The 18,108-nt window shown below is 39.7% G+C and overlaps 3 protein-coding genes across 7 annotated transcripts; all 3 read left to right on the forward strand.

The window, feature by feature from the left end:
* Positions 1-877: 877 nt before the first annotated feature.
* Positions 878-4,186, forward strand: creg1 (cellular repressor of E1A-stimulated genes 1). The gene is made up of 4 exons (XM_077582876.1): positions 878-1,387; positions 2,543-2,662; positions 2,767-2,880; positions 3,113-4,186. The coding sequence occupies exons 1-4, from the start codon at positions 1,109-1,111 to the stop codon at positions 3,197-3,199; spliced, it is 600 nt and encodes a 199-aa protein (XP_077439002.1). The 5' UTR covers positions 878-1,108; the 3' UTR covers positions 3,200-4,186.
* Positions 4,187-4,359: 173 nt separating this feature from the next.
* cd247 (CD247 molecule) lies at positions 4,360-7,213 on the forward strand. 2 transcript variants are annotated; one of them, XM_077582895.1, is made up of 9 exons: positions 4,360-4,520; positions 4,952-5,037; positions 5,442-5,542; positions 5,606-5,644; positions 5,730-5,789; positions 5,994-6,026; positions 6,097-6,150; positions 6,746-6,775; positions 6,866-7,213. In XM_077582895.1, exons 1-9 carry the CDS (start codon positions 4,501-4,503, stop codon positions 6,929-6,931), a joined length of 489 nt encoding a protein of 162 aa, XP_077439021.1. In that variant the 5' UTR covers positions 4,360-4,500; the 3' UTR covers positions 6,932-7,213. The 2 variants fall into 2 exon arrangements, with proteins under 2 accessions (XP_077439021.1, XP_077439014.1); XM_077582888.1 differs by having other exon boundaries at positions 4,486-4,520; positions 4,919-5,037.
* A 2,381-nt stretch (positions 7,214-9,594) lies between these two features.
* On the forward strand, positions 9,595-15,386 carry dnajc27 (DnaJ (Hsp40) homolog, subfamily C, member 27). Of its 4 annotated transcripts, XR_013296325.1 has the most exons (9): positions 9,595-9,957; positions 10,667-10,749; positions 10,836-10,905; positions 11,081-11,245; positions 11,317-11,439; positions 11,517-11,677; positions 13,391-13,534; positions 13,772-13,820; positions 14,454-15,386. XR_013296325.1 is itself a non-coding variant. In XM_077582939.1 (8 exons), the coding sequence occupies exons 1-7, from the start codon at positions 9,871-9,873 to the stop codon at positions 13,521-13,523; spliced, it is 822 nt and encodes a 273-aa protein (XP_077439065.1). In that variant the 5' UTR covers positions 9,595-9,870; the 3' UTR covers positions 13,524-13,534; positions 13,772-15,386. The 4 variants fall into 4 exon arrangements, 2 of the variants coding, with proteins under 2 accessions (XP_077439065.1, XP_077439057.1); XR_013296324.1 differs by having other exon boundaries at positions 13,391-13,820; XM_077582939.1 differs by having other exon boundaries at positions 13,772-15,386.
* The last annotated feature ends 2,722 nt before the right edge of the window (positions 15,387-18,108 follow it).

Below are 18,108 nucleotides of genomic sequence, written 5' to 3' on the forward strand. Positions count from 1 at the left end.
CTTCCGGGTCAGACCGCGTTCTGACGTCACCATATCGACGTTGCTACCGCGAATACAAGAAAAAATTATTTTTAAAATAAATTATTGATACAGCATCACGTAGATATGCTACTAATCACGCTGCTAACTAGTATTTAGTGCTGAATGATGACATAATCACACCGCGGGAGGGAAACATCTGACGTTCGAGAAAAATATCTATTCAAAATAGTTTGAAAAAGGGTAAATACTAGAAACATATTCAAATATCACTCGTTTATATATAACAATTACAGTCCACACACACACCTACACACACACACACACGTGTGTATATATATATATATATATATATATATATATATGTATGTATATAGAGAGAGAGAGCGCGCGAGAGAGAGAGAGGAAGTTTTATTTTGAAGACATATGGAAAAGGATGAAGGATAATTTGAAGGTGTATTGAGGGTTCAATACAGTTTTACAAGTGAAACACGGATTCACGGACTGCAAATACAATGGTTTAAAAATAATTAGCCTGGTTGAAAGTGGCAACAAAGTTCAGAGCGTTTTTATCTGTCAATACATTTTAGATTTTAAGTTTAATTAATCACACGGAGACCAATTCTAAATGCGTAGGTGTAAAGACTGACGGCTTTATGTTTGTTTTTTTTCTAGCTCTTATCATGTAAAATGTTTGCATTGGAGTCTAAAAGATTAAAAGTAAACTTCAGCCCACCAGCATTTCAACTGTAGTTTTTTTTATTTTTTTTAGTTCAAGATTTATTTAATTACAGCAGCAGGAGCTATCATACAAATCCTCAGCAGTCATACAAATTCTCAGTATTAATTTTGTAAACTAAGCTATGCCCATTTTAGGCTACAATTTATAGCCTACAGTGGTACTGGTCTTATTTTGAAACGAGTATGATAGATTATCACTTTTACTTCGAAAATATGGACAGGATCTTCGCGTTCCCCATTGGTTACATGTCCGTCATTTTTATTTACGGAAGTACTAGCGACTTTGTATGACTTTGAAAATCTGGACCGGATCTTCCAGTTAGCCAGTTGTTTATATTCTTGTCTTGCGCTTTCTGCCGTGTTGTTCCCCCGAATTTTACAGCCGATCATGAGAGCTCTTTTGCGGGGTGTCTGCCTGTTTCTTCTCGGGCTCGCCGCGGCTTCTTCCCGGTTCCGCCTGCCCCCCCACGATCAGGTTGCCCGGGTCGCCCGCTTCGTCGTCCACCAGTGCGACTGGGCCTCCTTGGCCACCATCAGCAGCCACAAGCCGGTGGTGGGACAGCCCTTCTCTAATGTATTCTCCGTGAGTGACGGGCCACCGGGCTCCAGTTCTGGCGTGCCATTCATGTACTTGACCCGCATGGAGATCTCCGTGCAGGACCTGGAGGTAATTTTCGATTAATGTGACACATAAAGTGTCAAAAATTCCTAATGCACTTGGCTTTAGCTGCCCTGTGCGCGAGACAGATGCGATTCGGTCTTTTACTTTGCTAGAGAATTTACATCAACAGTGCGTGTTTGCTGTTTTTCTAGAAAAATGTACTTTATCTTTGACAACACCCAAACGAAGAAATCCGTTGGGGTGAGGTCTGCGGATCGGCTGGTACATGAACAATTAATGTATGCGGTAATTCTATTTAGGGGGATGTAAATAATTAATGACTTGATACAACTCTTAATTGTATGTAATCTGTTGCATATCTCTCACTTGATGATGCAATAATTTAAGATCCATGCAATACAGCCCTAATTTTAACATCTAGTTTCTTAGTCACGGTTTACACTCATGTTTTTCATGTTCCATTTTTGCTCATGTGTGTATTCAATAAGTCAATATGTAACATGACGACTTTATGCAACTGCACAATTGTCACCATGACTCAGCAGCTTTTCAACCGTGCCTCAGCAGTTTTGACATACAGTCACATGTTGGAGATGCAGTCACGTGAAAATATGGCCTGATCAGATTATTATTTTTTTCTACTGCCGTCAAATTAGGGAGTGGGGAAAAGTCAGTCGATATGTCATATGAACTAAGATGTTAAATAAGAGTAATAAAGATGCATTTCAATAAATTAGGATCTTGTAGGACGTAGTACATTTATTGCAGTAGTTAAATTCAAAAAGTGCAACATATGTCCAGTCATGAAACACATCGAAAAATACTTTTCACAAGGCAATTTCTTGTGTTTTTGGATGTGGGTTGCATTTTTGTTAATTTTTGAATGGATTGGGGAGATGAGTTCTAGTTAATACAACATTGGCTCTTGTTTTGGCTCTTCAGTGAAAGAAATTAATGTAGGGCTCAACCGATATATCAATCTTTTTTTTTTTTAAACACATTATAACATAAGACAAAAATAATATATAAATACATTTTCTGAATTAATCGGCCCATTATTCGGTTCTCTGAATTTGCAATTGGCCTAAAAAAAATCCATATCGAATGAGCCTTAATTGAAATTTAAATGATGCACTTATTTTAGTTGTGTGTCCATTATAATGCTTGAATGGAGTGAACTGAAACCTTGTCTCCGTGCAGGTGAACCAACAGGCGTCTTTGTCCATGTCTCTGGCTCAGACTGACTACTGCCGGCAGCAGGGCTTCGACCCTCAGAGTCCTCTGTGCGCTCACATCATTTTATCGGGATCTATGCTGGAGGTGTGGCACCACGGACACTACACTGACACTCACGCTATTGGTGTTTTAAAAAAAAAAAAAAAAGGTTTATGTCAGACCATTCACATGCCCCTGCTGTTTTGCAGGTGAACGGGACAGAGGCAGAGTTTGCGAAGAAAGCCCTCTTCACTCGACACCCCGAAATGATCGACTGGCCCTCAGACCATAACTGGTTCTTTGCCAAGTTCAACGTTACACAGGTAGGTTTGAGTCATGCTGCCAAGGCTCTAACCCAACCTCAAGAGGTATAGTATAGTTCACAACTCGGATCTCAAAGTTTGAAGTCGGAAAAGTCCAACTTACCATCTTCCTCTTGTCCTCGAATGCAGCATTAGACCCCCATTTTGACTTGTGACGTAAGCTCGGAATCGTCAAGAACTGTAAATAAACAACAAAAACATGATCTTTCTTGTCATACCCTCTGTGTTGCAGGTGTGGGTGCTGGATTATTTTGGCGGGGTGAAGACAGTCAGTCCGGATGAATACTACCAAGCCTCCCCAACTAATATGCACAAGTGACGTTCATGAGGGTTTAGTGTGTTCTTTGCAGTGAATCATATTGTGAATGCCTTCCAGTGAAGTCACTGATCTTCTGTCATTTACAAGTGCCATACATACAGTTGCAGTGTCATTGTTTGGATTGACTTGTTATAAATATTGAAAGACCGGGCACAATTGAAATGAGATGGTTTTGGAAAATGATATGGGTCCACAGGGGCGGAGCTACGTGGTGACCAGGGGTGGCCTCTGGCCACCTCCGCTTCTAGGGGAAGAATTTCCTACCTGTGATTTTTCTGCCACTTTCACATGAATGCAGTATTCTTAAATGCCTTGATGCCTTGCCACAATTCACTTAGACCAGTGGTGTCCAAACTCAGTCCTCGATGGCCGGAGACCTGCAGGTTTTCGATGTTTCCCTGCTCCAACGCACCTGTTTCAATGAACAGGATCGTTATCAGGCTTGTGCAGTGCTCGCTGATGAGCTGCAGGTTTATTGGAGAAGAGAAACATCCAAAACCTGCAGGACTCTGGCCCTCGAGGACCGAGTTTGGACACCACTGACTTAGGGTAACCAAATATTTAAAGTTACAATTGATCTGAATATAAATGCTAACAGAATCTGTCTTTAGTCGAGTACAGGGTTGGGCTGACTTAAAAAAAAACAAAAAAACGGCCCTGGTATTTTAACTTCGGCCCACCGGCCCGGCCCAGGCAGTCTTGCCTAACATGTCGTTCTGCCACTGATGTTTATTGATTATGTTTCAGTTTGCTATCTATATTTGAAATGGATTAATGGACTGGCACTTCTAAATTGTAGGCCGGTCTCTTGTGGTAAAATGTAGGAAAATAATCATGAAAAAAACACTGCATAGGCCGGCCCACCGGGCATCTGCCCTGGATGCCAGATGGCCAGTCCACCCTAGTCAAGAATGTTTGATTTTTAATTATATTTTTAGAAAGAACATGAAAATATTGTTTATAAATAAAGTTTGTATAATATAACAATGTCTCTACCTCCCCTGTTTGTAAATAAATATTAATACAAAGTTAAGATGTTGCTATTTGAACACCATAACTGTGGTGTCATATGGTCTCAGTCTAAAATAAATGGAATCTAAAATAGCATTTAATACTGCGCAGATCCCTGCTAAACGTATAAAATAACTTATTTCAAAGCTCTTTCATTTTGTGTGTTTCCAACCACCTGTTTGCTGGGTTTGGACACGTGACGTTCGCAATGCGAGGATTGAAGACACATATAATTTCAGTCGACAGCAGGGGGCGGTAAAGGACAAAATGGCTGCGCTCTGAGGGTGACAATGGATGGATTTGAATTACGGTAATCTCAATTTTATTTATTTATTTATTAAAAAGGGTCTTTATTTCTTATTCCACCAGTGTAATATTAATCAGAATATATTTGTGACCACAGGCACTATCCAGATACAGAGGGAGAAAATGCAGAGCTTTAAGTGATGCTATGCAATGTCATTGGAGTTCAAATGAATACATATGGTTAGAAAATACTTATAGGTAACAAAATACATACATACAAGGTTCAATAAATAACGAAATGAGTTCAACTTTGCGTAATCATGTGTATCACTGAGGTAATCTCAAAGCCTACCACCGTTGGGTTTTAGTGTTTAGTGGAGCTAATTTCATTCAAATGCTGTCAGTACTCAAAAACATACGACTGCGTGTGAGTTGACGTGGGCGCGATGTCACCTGCCGCAGTAGCTTCTCGCCACTTCCTGTCCTACTTCACAGCCTAAGACGTTTGAGAGGCTCCAAGGAGTTCAGGATTGCGTTCTGGTGGACATCAGGTCTTCTAGTGTTGACGATCGGGCCCGCAGGTAAAACTCTTTATCAAATCCTCAAATTAAAAGTCGTTTTTTATTTTGTGCTTGGCTGTTACTTGAAGCACACAGGAAGTGCTTGAGATGTTTCTCTTCATGTGTTAAAAAAAAGACAAACCTGGTTAGATTTGATAAATGTTACTGTGCATTTTGAACATAGTCCAAACTGATTTTGATGATAAGCGGTTTGGAAAAAGGATGGATTAATTTTTAAAGTAATCATCTACGTACAATATGAGATGATTTTCTTGAGGCGGCCAACCAGGAAGCAACTTTGTGGTTTTTACCACCTCGGCTGCTCAGGAACATGCTTTCCTCTTTGAAAAGAAGACCTTTGCTCGAACTAAAGAAGGGAAGCTTTTATTGGCAGACATTGTTGTTGACCACAACTTCATCTGTAGATGCCATGATGACGCTATATGACCCCATGCTGTGCTACATCCTGGATGGCTTCCTGGGTCTGTACGGCCTGGTCATTACTGCCATGTTCATCAAGGAGAAGGTCAGTCTGTTGATTATACAACACAGTCTACTGCAACCATGTAATCTCTAAACGTTTCTGCAGTTCTTCAAAACGAAGGACGTGACAGACGGCGGTTACACGGTGAGACCCACAAGCAGTAGTGGAGCATCTCCTGCCGCCATTTTGATTAGTGACAATCTCGATGCTGTCTCGTTCGCTCGATCAGGGTGTTAGAGGCCAAAGAGGTGACGGGGACTTGCTGCTGAGAGACCTGGAAAGAGGACATGTAAGTATCCTGGAGAAAACCAATTGAGGAATATTCTTAAAAATGGCAAAAAGCATAAATGGAAATGAAATATGAAGATCTCAAGAACTGTCAAATGTTCAGTGTAAAAGAATGCAGAAACTTAAAACTAAAGAACACAACATGCCAGTGAGATATATATGTGTACCATATTTCACAATGTTCTCCCTTTAATCTGTCCTACAGAATCGCTGGACGAATGATAATTCAACATACACGGTACCAGTACATCTGAGTTAAGTTTGTCCTTTGAAAACAAAATAAAACTGTGTCACGTGCGCCATTTCAGGGCTTGAACAGAAGAACAGAAGACGAGTACAAAGAACTTCCTGTAAAAAGAGACGTGAGTGTCTGCTTCAATGTCTCAGATTCGTTCATGACAATCCATTTATCGTTCGTTCTTTCCATTTGACAATCAACATTTTTAAAAAGTGATAATTTGTTTTTTTCTAGCACAAAAGAATGACAAAAATGCTTGATTTTTCATTCAGTTGTGCCCTGAGGTACTCATACTGTAACGCGTTTTTCAAAATATGTTTTTGTTTTGAGATACAAGCAAAAATCTGAGATATGTGTATGCTTCAGTCTCCCGCCGTTGTATGGCAGAAGCAAATTTAACTCAATCCTAAATCACGTTGGTTTCCTTGCAATGGAAGGCCAATATCAGTTGGTGGTGCTAATGCACCGTTAAGATTTTTTTTTGCTAACTGCCACAATATAAGAACAAGGAAGGACAAAACATTAGATACAATTGTGGTTTTGAACTTGCATTTTTAGTTTTTTTTGCAGATTATATAGAGATTTAGCATTTTTGTTCTTTTTGTGTGTCAGATAAAAAAAAACAGTAATTATCAAATTATTTTGTTTGTAAACGAATGACAGGGATTGTTTCAGACACTTACATGTTCTATCTGTTCACATTAATTTGCTGCTTCCAGCGACCCCGAAAAAACGATCAGGTTTACCAAGTGAGTGCAATCTTAATTTCAGTAAATAATGATCATTTTCATCTTCCACCACATTCACACGGAAATGTCACGTTTGAAATGTGACTTCAGGGTCTCAGCAGAGCGACCAGAGACACATACGACGCACTCAAGATGCAGCCGTTTCCTGCCCGCTAGAACGATATCATGCTTGTTGCTCTTTTCCATGTCTGATCAATCAACCTCTACTGTTTTATATCATTAATTAATAACACATATGTTTAATTGTATAATGACATATAAACATTGTCAGTACTGGTGATGAATCTTTTTTCTTTCAATATGCATACAAAATGAATATGTAAACAAATGTATTTCTTTTTGATTGCAGCACTTTCATGAATGTGTTTGTGTTTGACTTTAGCACTTAAGCTTTTTAAAGAAAGACACACAGTGAATTAAATCTGAAATTCTCTCTAATTTTGTGGTTGCTTGGATTTACATTAAGGGGGTTAAGATCCCCCCCCCCCCCAAAAAAAAAAAAATAGGCTAGACACACCTACGGTGTATGAAGTGGTGCTTCGACTTATGAGTGACCCGACCTGATATTTTCCGAGATGTGTTGTTCTACCTATTTCTTTTTTGTTGTTGTTGTTGTCTTGAGTAGCTACTAGCTATGGTAACACAACCAACAGCAGTTTGACAATTATTAAAAAAAAAAGAGGCCAAGAGCTCTCTTCAAACTGATCATTGCCATTCACAGTTTAAGTTCACCATCAAACTAAATATAAAACAAATAGAAACCACATTAACTTTGTCTTGCAAAACATCTGTTAGCTTAATGCTAACAAACAAGGCAAAACGTCAAAGATGGGCTAATGAAACTAGCATTGATGTTATGGTGATTATAAACCTTTAAACAACGCTCATTTAAACACAAGCTGCAGCAACACATGCAGACTGAGCGTAAAATAATAAACAAAAATATCAAGGCGTTTACAGGGAATTTATTAGTTATCACCACACCAGGATAGTGGAATATTCTGTGACCTAGACATTTAAAACAGCAACAATAATAAATAGTTTGTCTGAAAGTATGCTTTCTATAGCTATGTTTTAGGGTACCAAAGTTGCACTACAACCATATTGTGAGGGAGAGAGACAGCCAAAGGATGCACATTTGACAGTTTGGCTACATACAGTATGTCAAATCATATGACCATAAAACTGTTAGCAGATGTGCAGGGTCATAGCCAGAAATCCTTCATTGGGATGGCCAGGGTGACACATTTGACTGAGGGGTGGAAGTGTGGGTACATGTGCACATCATTTGCACCTGTACATTCAGACGCTCGTAACTTCCTCTATAACTGAGAAATCATTGGTTGGTGAACAGCATCCGAGCAGGAAATCTCGCAGACGACCCCCCCCCCCCCCCACCCAAATAAAATAAATAAAAAATCAATTAAGTTGAGGTTTATCAAAGAAATAAATTCAGAAATAGATCAAATTAAATCAGTGAACTGAATGCAGTTTAATGTAATGGAGTTAAAAATAAAATTTATTTTTAAAATATAGAAGTAAAAATTATGTATCTAAACTATCTCAAAAGTTACTTGAGTGAATGTAATGGAATGAATGTGGCACATTAATACCCACCTCTGGAAAATGAGCAGTGTGTATGTGTTAAAAGGTTAATAACTTAAAGGATAACTCAACACCAAATCATTATTATTCTTATTATTTTTTGCTGATGAACTGTATAAACGGATGTCTACAAATTCTGTCTACATGTTCTGGTCATTACTTTGACATTTTAGTGCATGTTTGTTGAATGCTTGAATTTTGGGGAAAAAAACATGTGTTTGGTGCCATCTTCAGGTAACACACTGTGATAAACTCAATTTGGCTGTTTATCCTCTCATTACACGAGACAATACATACTACGTCATTTGTTCCGCATGACGTTGTTACCCCCACCGCCCACCGGCTCATTCTCGTACTCCTTAAACGGCTTCTCCCCATTCGCAACCCAACGGTCCTCCAGGCAACACCCCCTTTGAGCGCCAATTTCAAATCTTAGTGAGGGGGTGTAGCAAGAGTCGGATATCCTGTTGAGTTAGCCTTTAATTTAAATTTTAATTAATTAATGACTCATTTAATCAGGGTTTTTCCTGCGTACAAAATTCAGAGGCGGCCACCTCCAGCCTGAGCCACTGATATCGCTCAACACAGCGCTCCAGCTGTGTTGATTGAGCTCGGCAGCAACGCATTATAACTGCAGTTGCAGTGTTGCACCATTAGGGAGGCGCTATATCTATAAGAAGAAACAGCTTTATTTTTTTCCCATTCCTTTTTTAAACGTTAACGTACCAAAGAAGCAACAGATCACGGAGCAACTGTTGCCAGCCATCGCCAAAGTCATATATTTACAATTTAATATGCACTAGTGGATGAATTTTAAATGATTGTAGTTTTTTTTTAAATGGCAAAAACTAATGGCAACTTTATATTCATACAATTTCAAATTTCTAGTCCCACATCGTAAAATGGCTGCAGGAGGGCGGCCGATAATGGTATAGGGCACCACCGCGAGTTCTGATATCTTAAAATCAGACAGTATCGTATCGGTTATCACCCATCATAGCCAAGATGATACCACCTCTGCCTCATTTTGACCCTTCATTTAATCAATTATTTAACATAGTTACCCCCCCCCTATATTTCATGTGAATACTTTTAGTTCTCCATACAATATAAAATGAGAAATACATGTATTTAGGAATCAATTCATTACTTATGTATGCATTTAATTTTGGCACGGCTGAGCATTATTGTCGTTTTATTGTGAAACGGACGAGCGGAAGTACATCTCCTACCACAGCGGTTAACAGCATTAGGGCTATGGCGCTAGCAAGTTCGCTAGCTGTTTATGCTGCCTTTTACGACAGATCGCCAAATGATGTCACTCGTTCCATACTTGATTATAATTACATATCATAAATAATTCAACGTAATTGTATCGTATAGATTCAGTCGCGCGTTCATGGATCGTGCTAGGTGCTACTGCTAACGTTTGTCGTTAGCCGCTGGTCGTTGCTTCCTTCCAAAGTTTCAGTTTTCAAGGATTTAAAAAAATGGAAACGAGCGTGCCGAAGAGACGAGACAACAAGAAGCCGCTCCGCGTGAAGGTAATAAGCCTCGGCAACGCTGAAGTCGGGAAGGTAAGTTTAACGTTAATGATCAATCGTCATCATTTAGTAACGTCGTGATGTAATTAAACTTTCATTCAACAGCCACCATTTTTCCTTAACGTGTTTTAAACAAAGGAAGTTAACACTATATTGTGTAATACAGTTTTTTTAAAGTAAATAAATTAACTGCCTATGTAAAGTATAATTTGTACTGTGATATTCGAGTGTTTGGACGTGTACAGATAAAGGGCGTGGCTTAGTGAGTGAAGTCAGCAACTGGAATCCGGTAGAGTGTAGGGGTATTTTGCATGAGAGAGTTTGGACATGAGTTGTGGATGTCAGCAGCTCTTTGCAAGTGTTCTCATTTTGTATTTGTGTTTGGCTGTTTTTCACCATTACATAATAATAAACTGCTGAATATGCATTGGCTAAAATATAATAAATGCATTATAAAATGAAATTCCGGTGCCAGTTTTACACTAGACTAATTAAAGCCTCCGATTGTAATTGTGTTGTGTATTTGTGAGATAAAAATTAAATTTGTGGTCCTTTAGATTTAATAAACTTGCATTCCACTACAATTTGATGTAAATTTGAATTGTATTAATTCTTCAGCCCTGTATGACATTTAAGAACCATCTTTGCATGTGATAGCAAATTAATGTATCGTTTGTCCATCAATCTTAATTTCTAATGCCAAATGGATTTAAATGTAAGGCGTTCTCATTTCTCCCTGCAGAGTTGCATCATTAAACGTTACTGTGAGAAGAGGTTTGTTCCCAAATATTTGGCCACTATTGGAATTGACTATGGCGTCACCAAGTAAGTGTGTTCACTTTTGTTGGTGTGTGCGGTTTAAGATTTGCATGTACTTGCAATATGACCCTAATGAAGACATGCGTTGTCAGGGTGCAGGTTCGCGACCGAGAAATCAAAGTCAATATCTTCGATATGGCTGGCCATCCTTTCTTCTACGAAGTGAGTCTGAAAAAGTTCAAACAGTAAACTGCCTGTTTGTAATTGCTTATAGCAATGTGTCAAGATCCAAGAGTCCTGCGTGTTTTTGAGATTTCTCTTTACTGTACAGTAGTTAATATTGTGCGAAGACACCAGCAGGGGGTGCACTTGGATGAATCCAGCTTTACTTCTGCAGGTGCGGAATGAGTTCTACAAGGACAGCCAGGGCGTGCTGCTGGTGTACGACGTCGGTCTTCGGGACAGTTTTGACGCCCTGGATAGCTGGCTGGGCGAAATGAAACAGGAAATGGGCTCTCAGGCCAACATGGACAGCATCGTGTTCGTGGTCTGCGCCAACAAGGTCCCGCTTGGCCCCTCAGGCTGATTGGCAGCGAACTCCCAAGGCAGGAAGTGACCTGATTGTGTTCACAGGTGGACCTGACGAAACGGCGAGTGGTGGACGAGGGTGAAGGGCGTCTGTGGGCCGAGTCTCGGGGGTTTCATTACTTTGAGACGTCGGCGCAAAGTGGAGAGGGTATCAACGAGATGTTCCAGGTGGGAGAACGTACCGGGGTCTCACCTGGCTCTGAACCGTAATGTCGACTCAGTCTGGTGTGTTTGTTTGTGCCCAGGCATTCTTCTCCTCCATCACTGACATGTGTGAGAATGGCGGGAAGCGCCCCGTGTCAGAGGTCAGCGTAGGCTTCACCAAAGAGCAAGCAGACACTATCAGGCGCATCAGAAACAGCAAGGACTCCTGGGACATGCTGGGGGTCAAACCCGGCGCCACACGGTGAGTTGACAAGCTAAGGCAAAATAGAAATAGACACAAGGTTCTCACAACCCACAATTTAAAACGGTTCCCGGGTGCCTTGCTAGCAAGTCTGTGACTTCCTTTTCATCCAAATACCCCCCCCCCCCCATTATTACATAATTACAGTACGCTTTCACACATTTTTAACCCAAACTCAGCCTGTTTTGAGGGGTTGATCCTGTCTCATGAAAATGGGGAACCACTCGCCGCAAGAAAGTAGCTGAATGATTAATTGATTGATTGATTCATTCATCACTGTTTTGACACACCCGTCATTTTTGGCTTTTATTGGTTGCCATGTTCATTTATCAATTGTGAATTCAAGGTGAAGAATCTTGGCCAGTTAGCTAGTTCCCCGACCGCGCTAGCTACGTTAACTGTGCTAGCATGTTACAACAAAACAACATTGTTGATTCATCACTTATTTCTGTACACTTTAACAACAATTTAAACTTTTGGGCTGCTGGGAAAGGAAAATAAGAGACCTTTGGAGAGATCTCAAAATCAAAAATGTTGACCACCAGATCTATTTTAAGCCAGAGCTAGCAGCTCACATATATCACCATCATTGCATTATGGTAAAAGCAATGACAGTTACCTTCATCAAAATTGTCAGAACACACTTTGGTAGACTTTGTCGGTAGGAAATGCTTCCGATGTATATTTCCAATTCCGGACACCTCTTTGTCCGTTCCCATTTGACATTCCATGGACCCGTGAACGGCATACAGTACAATGTGAGGCAAATGATGTCGTGTGAAACTTTGTTTTACATCTTTGTTCGGCCTATTTTTGCACCATTGTGAAGCGGTTCGTGAAAATTTGGAATGAATGAACAAATGAATGAATCAAAGTAACTTGCAGTAAGCAAAACGAGCGCTCCTCAGCATTTGTCTCACTGGCCATTTGCAGCACCCGCACCCAAAGGCCTGTTGGGTCGATAGGTGGGGGTCGGTAACGTCATGTGATTACTAGTTGGGAAGGAGGGCTTTACGTGGCTGCAATGGCGGCACTCAACAGACTTTCACTTAGACAATTGGAATCATACGCTCGAACAGGGAACATACAGACAAGCCCGAAATTATTTATAATTCCGGAAAATTTTGATCGAAAGTTACTTGTATTCAACCATTATTTTTTTTTTTACCCGGATTGGAAATGACACGTCTCCCAGAAAATAATAGGATGTTGTACAAGAGGCATTATTGTGTAAAAAAAAATATATTCCTCAGCTTTTATATACATTTTGAAAAAAAAAATGCCACATCCCAAATTGTTTATGCCCTTCTCAAAAATCAATAGAAAAGCCTTTATTGGCTATTACAGCAAATAAAACACATCCTATAGTTGCTGATCAGCTTTTTGCATGACCCAGTGGATATTTTTGCCCATTCCTCTTTAGCGATGAGCTCTTCTTGCCATCACCCTGATATCAAACTTAGCTGTGTTCTTTTGTTGATTACTAAAATCGATTTAAACTTTTTTTTCTGGTGAAATAAGAAGATAGATTCTTTGTACGGATAATTTTAAAACACAATATTTTGTAAGTGTTGTAAAATAAGTCAAAATACTTGAAATCGGCTTGCACTCTATAGGGTTGTCCTTTCTGAAAATGACTGGCATTGAATGAGTTGAGCGAATCTTTTTTTTTTTTTTCTCTCTCTCCCTTCCTTCCTACATGCTTGTTTCCAGGGAGGAGGTCAACAAGGCGTACAGGAAACTGGCGGTCCTGTTGCACCCGGACAAATGTGTGGCCCCCGGGAGTGAAGATGCATTCAAGGCGGTGGTGAACGCGCGCACCTCACTGCTGAAGAACATCAAATAACGCCAACCCACGTAAAACATCCAGTCTCACAGTTCTTTATTTAAAAGCACTTTGCGTTCCACCTCTTCGGTGCCATGTTACTCTCTGCCAAACCCGTTTTACGTTTATTTCTGAACGCATGCAAGTATGTGTGTGCAAGAGCTTACGTTTAAATCATCTCATGATGTTACGTAGGATTTATAATGGGGGAATTTTTTTTGGTTGAGTTTTTTGTTTTCATTTTTGTCTTTTTCTTTTTGCATTTCTAGCATGTTTGTCAGCATGGTGCCGCAAGTTGTGAGCAAAAGCAGGTCAAAGGTCAGTGTTAAACTTGATTTAGACTAAAGGTAACAGACAGAATATACAGGTCATTTCTATTAAATTATTGTCATTTATTATATTTGGATAGTTACATGAATTAAAGTCTACCTCCGAAGTGTGCGTGAATTCCGATGAAACACAAATGCATCAGTTTGCCTTGCTGATTGTGCATGTTTGTATTGAAAGGAGACTATTATGTTTTTGTTTTTTTTCACAGTTTGAAACAATTTCCGGGTGTCTTAATTAACATGCCTGTGACACGCTTTCATCTAAGTAACCCAATACAGCTGACCAGGGGGCAATTGTGGTCTTAGGAAAATGAGCATTGATTCATCCCTACTCACTTTAAACTGACCACAACTGGGGGTGGAGCTAGTGGGTTGTGACAAGGCAAGTGGCTTCAAAAGCAAGCACTTGTAAAGACAACAAAACAATTTCCAGTTATAGAGGCAACACTTCAACACTACACTTCATATACTTAAGTCTTTGGACCTTTTCAACGTGATGTCAAACTCTGTTGTCACCACTAGTTAAACCCTTTCATATCATTTGACCAAGACAGAGTGATTATTGGGAAAACAGGTTCAATGGCTTGAATGATGAGTTTAGCCTTTTTCTCTACTGCCAAAGTTTGACGGTGTAAAGTGTCATTTGAAAAGAAGATGCTACGTGAGGTAGATTGCTTCCAAGGGAGAGCGAGAACGCCGGCCGTGATTTACATTTCAAGAGGTAAGTGGCATAAGTCACATGATCTTTTAGGGACTGGAACTTAGTACATTTATGTTGCTAATGCTAGGATTAATGGCTGTGCTGTTCCACAGGTTTGGCTGGATTAATTTATATTTTACAAATTCAAAAAAACCTCAAAAATTGTTAGTGTTAATTCAATGGCACAACTCCAGACGCAACCAATCCTGTCATCGTTTTCTGTTCTAGTCAGTTTGAAGTACCCCGGCATCTAATGTTTAGAAACATTGTGAAAAGGCTTATTCATCGTAGCTGCTCCGTGCGTTCTTTTTAACAACAAAACTCAATTGCAGCTGTGCTTACCTCTTGCCTTTGACAGGGTTTTAGACAGCGTAGTCCGGCCATGTGCCGAAAAATGGTGGATCATGAGCAGCCAAATGCAGTGTGGGTGCAGTTAATTCATGTAAATTGGCTGCACTGTTTCGTCACATTCCGGCAAAACAAAATGCTCACAGGCATATTTTCCGGAAAACGGAACTCGCAACATATTTACTTGTCTGCTTCCCTCCTCCCATGAGTGTTGTTGTCTATGCGTATGAATGAAAGAGAAAGCAGTAAAGAAACCTAAAGTGTTGATAAAAGAATGCAATTTATAAAGCAATGATATTAATTGTCATCTTTTTGTAGTCTTGCAAAAAAAAAGACAACTTGGCAAATTGTTATGTAAGAAATGTTCAAATGTATTTGTGTCGCTGTATATCTGTGAACAATGCATGACTGTAAAGTTTATGTCTGCATCATGTTATATGATTTGATGTACAAATGTATTTTATAGCTCTTATTTTAAAGAAAAGAATACAACTTTAAAAGTCTAAAGATGAATGTATGTTTTTATTCTGAGGACATATATAATCAGTCACAGTTTAGTCCTTGGGTTTTATAAACATGCACCAAAAAAAATACCAGTGCTTGTCTTACTCATCTATAGTGAACTTTGCTATTTTGCATTTCAATGTGAATGCCACTTGTATGTCGCAGATTTGCATCCGTAGTCCAAATTGAGTTGCACGTCTCCTGTGTAGTCCTCCGTTGTGCTGCGTTGAGCTCTACTGGTTGTAGACGCAGCAGAGAAGAGGAATGTTGTACTGTATGGTCGGTTAATCATTTTGCTATTTTAATATGCAATACTTAAAGCCGCTCTCTGTAACAATTTAGCCAACAAAATCTTTACAATTGCCTTTTTATTTGACCATTTTATGACTGAAACGTCTTCAAATTAGTAGATTAACACCTTTAAATTGTTTACAATGGGTACTCCTGCAAACCTCTGGCCAATAGTCTTCAGACAGACATCGGGTTCGAATTTCCAGCCGTCTGTCAGCGGATGTGATGTCATGTTTGGTTGTATATGTGTAGAAGGGAAAATGCAGTTTCATTTTTCGGCCACAGGTGGTAGTAGCGATTCTAAATTCAATTTTCTGCGTCCAGGAGCTTTAATTCTTTTGTTATATGTGATGCGTCTCTGTGTGGTACACTAGCAGTTGTTTAAAGGTTTATAATTAGCATACGGTAAGTATTAGCATATTTTTGCCTGTCAAAGGCATTTTGCATTACTTAACATGATGTTAGCATTGAGCTAACAGACATTTGTTTGACAAAATGACATGGTTTGGTTTAATATTTTGCTATTTCACATGCTTTTGTTTTCTGTCAGGTTCATAGTCCATCTCAACTGGGAGTGACAAATACACAGCTTGGAGCGTTTTAGACTTGAAGCAAGTGCACTTTTGCTTATTTTGACACCTAATCGCCAAAGTCATTTTTTTTCTGATTTTTCAGGAAACACAAAAAATGGAACCATTTGCATCATGAGATGATTAGGCAAAAAAAGAAAATAAAAACGTAGGCATTTATTTTGAAGATTTGGAGAATTCGCAACAGGATGCGCAGCCAAAAATCGACGTTTGCTATTGGTGTTTACAGTTCACTTTAATGAGCCAATACCAAATGAACTCGAATCGGTTACTTTACTTTTCCCAAAAAATCACTTCCTAGTCCAACAAATGAAAAATCCAATTTGATCCAAATGTTAACGTGCACTTACAGTATGTAGCACTTTGTCCACCAACATTGCGGTGTCCAAAGTGCTTTACAGAGCCTCATTCTTGCACTTATTTGAAGATGTACATCTGTATTGAAGCGGAGTGTACACTGTACACCAGGGCTGGACTGGCCATCTGGCGTACAGGGCAGATGCCCGGTGGGCCGGCATCTTTTGGGGCAGATGCAGTGCTTTTTAGTTATTATTTTCCTCCATTTTACCCAAAGAGACCGGCTCACAATTTAGAGGTACTACTCCATTTTAGGTATGGTCAGGAGTTGGGCCGGACAGGGCCGGTGGGCACGAGTCAAAATGCCAGGGCCGATTTTTTTTTGTGCCCTGCTGTACACTGATGCACTGACGCAGCAGCGTCATCCTATGCAAAGGTTTAACTTTTTAGTTTAAAATAGCTTACTTTAACTTCCAGGATCCCTCGTCGCACCCTGTCTCGTGTGGTTTAGGAATAGGAACGTGTTCCCTGCGATAAATTGGTGTTTGTTGTATTTCCATTGTGATACAGGTATTTATTGCCATGCTTAAAAATCTGAGTTGAATTTGAGTAAATAGCAATAATTTAACGGAATAAAAGATTAAAATAGCCTAAAAAGTGAGTAATGGGCAACAATACATGTTTGGACAAAGAATTCTAGTCGTGTATCCGTTGACACCTCATGCGTCAGAAGCGTGTTTAATTAAGATGGTCACAAGTTGAACACGGGTTGCCGTAACATGTGAAACTTGATGGATTTGGGCCGTGCATGACACAGTGGCGCGGGAGGTCACTTTAAGTCACTGCTATCACGTATTAACCCTTTCCGCGTGAGGTCTATATGAGATATGTGGTTCCTCCCAGGGCCCACATTTAGTCAAATGTATTTAATTTTATACAACAAACAAAAATACATGCATGATTGTCACAGATGGTATCGTGCCTCTTGGTATCCTTTTTTCCCCCTTCAGGGCCCACGTACAGAAAAATGGAAGGATGCAAAGGGCCACTTTCAACAGACGCTAAAACCAATCAATCAATTATGTATATATATATATTTCATTTCGGCTGGCTATGTGTCAAACTTCATTCAATCCTCAAAGCAGGAATAAACACGACACGTGGCTACAGGAGCGATATACTTAATGTTAGCAGCGCACAGTGTTGATATATTGTAGATAAGTATAAAATGGCTCAAAGTGGAGGTGTTAATAAAAATCCACGACAATGAAGTTATCCTCAAGTCCCAAACTTGTACAGCTAACTCAATGCTAGCGATAGCATTCAAATGCTACATGCATCACCAGTTGGGTCAAACAACACGGTCAACAGTTTGATGTCACTGTCAGCCAGCTGATACAAAACTACACCATGGAAATAACACAGCAGTATCATCTTAATGGAATTAGTTGTCATACTAGTCTTGGCAGAGCCAAATAATTTATTAAACAAATCATTATCTGTTGTTAACTAACAAATTGCGCTTGTATACGGCGACCTTGTATCCA

The sequence above is a fragment of the Vanacampus margaritifer genome, chromosome 1 (assembly GCF_051991255.1).
Source record: "Vanacampus margaritifer isolate UIUO_Vmar chromosome 1, RoL_Vmar_1.0, whole genome shotgun sequence".
Lineage (NCBI taxonomy): Eukaryota > Metazoa > Chordata > Actinopteri > Syngnathiformes > Syngnathidae > Vanacampus > Vanacampus margaritifer.